This window comes from Sinocyclocheilus grahami, unplaced genomic scaffold (assembly GCF_001515645.1).
Source record: "Sinocyclocheilus grahami isolate Dianchi unplaced genomic scaffold, SAMN03320097.WGS_v1.1 scaffold2217.1, whole genome shotgun sequence".
NCBI classification, from domain to species: Eukaryota; Metazoa; Chordata; class Actinopteri; order Cypriniformes; family Cyprinidae; genus Sinocyclocheilus; species Sinocyclocheilus grahami.
In genome coordinates, this window is record NW_015507396.1 from 9,046 (window position 1) to 12,833 (window position 3,788).

Consider the following 3,788-nt stretch of genomic DNA (forward strand, 5'->3'; position numbering starts at 1 on the left):
CCGCCCAAATGTTCACGCAAAGAAAGAAGGAGTAACAAAGCGAAACTACTTTGTTTGGTCTTCCAAAAGAGGACGATATCCGCTTTGTCATGCCTGGAGCTGATCCATGCTGGTTGCTGAGGAAATACAACAACTTTGTGCTGTGGATCGCCGGATCGGCTTTCACCGTGGACGAAGTGGAGTCCAGCCCGGAGTCGTCACATGTGGTTGCCGCAAGCCCTCCGGATGCTCCTTCGTCGAATCCGCCGGCCGCGTCGCTCACTCAAGTCGCTGTGTATTTCGTTGTGAAAGCGAAACTACTTTGTTTGGCCTTCCAAAAGAGGACATAATGTTTCTATAAAGTGGGGCAGTTCCAACTTTGCAAGGACAGTCTGGTGCTTCTGACTCACAGCCTGTAAGTACCGTTTTTTTATATGTAAAGAATTTGCCACTGATGATTCAAACGCGAGTTTTGAGCAGTGTAGAGTAGCGCTTGTTGTTTGTCATTTCTCCGATCACAAATGCAGACATGGTTTTATGTTTACGCGGCGCAATACGCAACGCAAAGCGTAAAAACACAGTATAAGTCATTATAATCAGTAATTATGTCCCCACTGGATGCAACAAGTCATTATTAATATATTAAGTTATTAATATTCTGCATTGTTGTTTGTCCTGCTCGCGCTGTGCACTGAAGAGATAATCACCGTAAACGCTTTACTGCAACGCAACTCAACCAATAGCCTATAAGTCGTAATATTAACGTTTTGTTATATAAATAAGGAAGCGTATTCTATATGAGATAAATGATGAGTTAAATCCCATTGATTAAAATCCTGCTGCTTCATTCTACTGGTCATCTTCAGCGCGCGCAGCTCAAAACAGAAATGCAGAACATTAACTAGTCTACTACATACATAACGTTATAATAAGAGCACTATTATAAAAAATGTTGTGAATTCTTAGAGTTTCGCTGATGTTTAATGTTAACTACCTTTCAATCAAAACAAAATTTTTGTATCTGCGAGGCGTCCGTTACACATTTTCCCTAACGGAGGCTAGTTATGACATTCGAATGTCTGACTTGACTTAAAGGGGTCATATGATGTTGCTAAAAAGAACATTATTTTGTGTATTTGGTGTAATGAAATGTGTTTATGCGATTTAAGGTAAAAAAAAACACATTATTTTCCACATACTGTACATTATTGTTTCTCCTCTATGCCCCGCCTTTCTGAAACACGTTGATTTTTACAAAGCTCATCGGTCTGAAAAGCGAGGTGTGCTCTGATTGGCCAGCTATCCAGTGCGTTGTGATTGGCCGAATACCTCAAGCGTGTGACGGAAATGTTACGCTCTTTACCATACTGTGCTGCCTTGTCCAGCCAGAGCGACGAGACAAAAACATTAAAACCCATTATAAACGAAGCATTTGTTGCATCCAGTGGGGACTTAATTATGGATTATAATGACTTATACTGTCTTTTTCCGCGAGTTTTGCTTTCACAATGAAGCACACAGCGTCTTCACGACATGGCGGCGGCGGAAACAAAAAAACTACAGCGAGAATACAAGTTACGCCTTCTTTCTTTGCGTGAACATTTGGGCGGCGTTATGCAAATCTTCCCACATAGTGAGGTAGACATGTGGGGGCGTGTTAGAACGAGACGTTTTAGGTAGGTGTGGTTGACTCTTAACTTTTATAAAGAATATCTCTTTGGATTTGAGACTTTAGTCTTTGCAACTTTACAGATCTTCTTTATGCACCAAGAGCTTGTAACACTCCAAAGAGAAAGGAACAATTGAAATCGCATCATATGACCCTTTGATGTCTTTTGCCCCGCCCCCAAACATATGATTCGACTATCAATCGACTATCGGCAAGATTCAAAGATTCAGACTTGACTATGAAAATCCTTAGTCGGGGACACCCCTACATTGAAGTTAGCTGAGCTGCGTGAGGGACATGCCAAAATCACATACATCCAATCAAAGAAAATGGTATAAAATTAGAAAAATAAATTCCAAGGGACTGTAATTGTAGTTATATGTGTGCAAATGTTTGGTCATTTATCATATAAGTTCAGTATTTCATTATATTGTATTATGTTCATGATGACTGAGTGATTCTGATAAGGACACCATGACCATACTATGGAAGTCAATGTCAACTGTTTGGTTACAATCATTCTTCAAAGTATCTTCTTTTGTGCATGACGGAGGACAGAAATTCATACAGGTTTGGAACGACGTGAAGGTGAGTAAATGATTTTTGGGTGCACTATTCCAAATAATAATGGCTCACTAAGCGTTTCTGTGTAAAGCTTTTACTTTGTTGCCATGACAATGTAATGCTTAAAAGGCCTAAACAAATGCTCAATGTAATGCCTTCAAAAGACACACAAAAAAAGGACAAGAGCAACTCTTGAAGTCAAATAAAATGCAAAAGAAGAAGACTTCTTGTTTCACTGTATAAAGTTCCTGGACCACGTGTAATTTTCAAAAAAAACAAAAAAAACATGTTTTTGTCTACATAAGTTTTCTACAAGAAAATGTATCATCAGCTAAACAGTTACAATTTTAATCGACACGAATGAATAAAAATAAATACCTAATTTTCATTTTATTTTTAAGTGTGTCTGTTAGACATAAAGAAATATATATAATATAATTTAAGTGAAACAGTGTAATAGTGTCACTTGAAATGGCACGAACATCTCTAACCAATAAGAGACAGCTTCCGGGCCGCTTAGCCCCGCCCCTCCTTAACCCTCTCACGTTAACTGCGTGCGGTATTTCTGTGCTTCACACAGAAGCGGAGCAGAGCCCAGAGGAGCATCACGGGAAGCGCTGAGGTAAGCGGAAGCGTCCTCACAGAGCATTGTGAAAGTGTCCTGACAGGAGCTCACATCCGCCGCGATGGACCTGAAGGAGAAAGCCGTCGCGGCGCTGAAGAAGCACGACAGCGGCGAGGAGCTCCTCTGTTTGCCGGCGCTTCCCGGAGCCTCGGTGCTGATCCCGCTGCTGCTGCGGGACGGACACTCTTGAAGTCAAATAAAATGCAAAAGAAGAAGACTTCTTGTTTCACTGTATAAAGTTCCTGGACCACGTGTAATTTTCAAAAAAAACAAAAAAAACATGTTTTTGTCTACATAAGTTTTCTACAAGAAAATGTATCATCAGCTAAACAGTTACAATTTTAATCGACACGAATGAATAAAAATAAATACCTAATTTTCATTTTATTTTTAAGTGTGTCTGTTAGACATAAAGAAATATATATAATATAATTTAAGTGAAACAGTGTAATAGTGTCACTTGAAATGGCACGAACATCTCTAACCAATAAGAGACAGCTTCCGGGCCGCTTAGCCCCGCCCCTCCTTAACCCTCTCACGTTAACTGCGTGCGGTATTTCTGTGCTCAGCTGTGTGTTGATCCAGAAGCGGAGCAGAGCCCAGAGGAGCATCACGGGAAGCGCTGAGGTAAGCGGAAGCGTCCTCACAGAGCATTGTGAAAGTGTCCTGACAGGAGCTCACATCCGCCGCGATGGACCTGAAGGAGAAAGCCGTCGCGGCGCTGAAGAAGCACGACAGCGGCGAGGAGCTCCTCTGTTTGCCGGCGCTTCCCGGAGCCTCGGTGCTGATCCCGCTGCTGCTGCGGGACGGACAGCTGCGGCTCCTGCTCACCGTGCGCGCCGTTCACGTGAGGCCCCTCAGTCCGAGCTGTGTGTAGGCTTCTGTCGTGAAGTGAGCTGCGTGTATTGAGCTTGTGTGTGTGTGTGTGTGTGTGTGTGTGTGTGTGTGTGT

The 3,788-nt window shown here is 42.2% G+C and overlaps 2 protein-coding genes across 2 annotated transcripts in view; one reads left to right on the forward strand and one right to left on the reverse strand.

The window, feature by feature from the left end:
• Positions 1–2,861, reverse strand: part of LOC107574411 (transmembrane emp24 domain-containing protein 6-like) — an 11,084-nt gene extending 8,223 nt beyond the window's left edge. Inside the window, exon 1 of the mRNA XM_016260852.1 lies at positions 2,758–2,861. Coding sequence (XP_016116338.1) covers positions 2,758–2,861 — 104 coding nt within the window. The remainder of the gene's footprint in view (positions 1–2,757) is intronic.
• Positions 2,862–3,368: 507 nt separating this feature from the next.
• Positions 3,369–3,788, forward strand: part of nudt7 (nudix (nucleoside diphosphate linked moiety X)-type motif 7) — a 3,121-nt gene continuing 2,701 nt past the window's right edge. Inside the window, exon 1 of the mRNA XM_016260856.1 lies at positions 3,369–3,684. Coding sequence (XP_016116342.1) covers positions 3,529–3,684 — 156 coding nt within the window. The 5' untranslated portion in view covers positions 3,369–3,528. The remainder of the gene's footprint in view (positions 3,685–3,788) is intronic.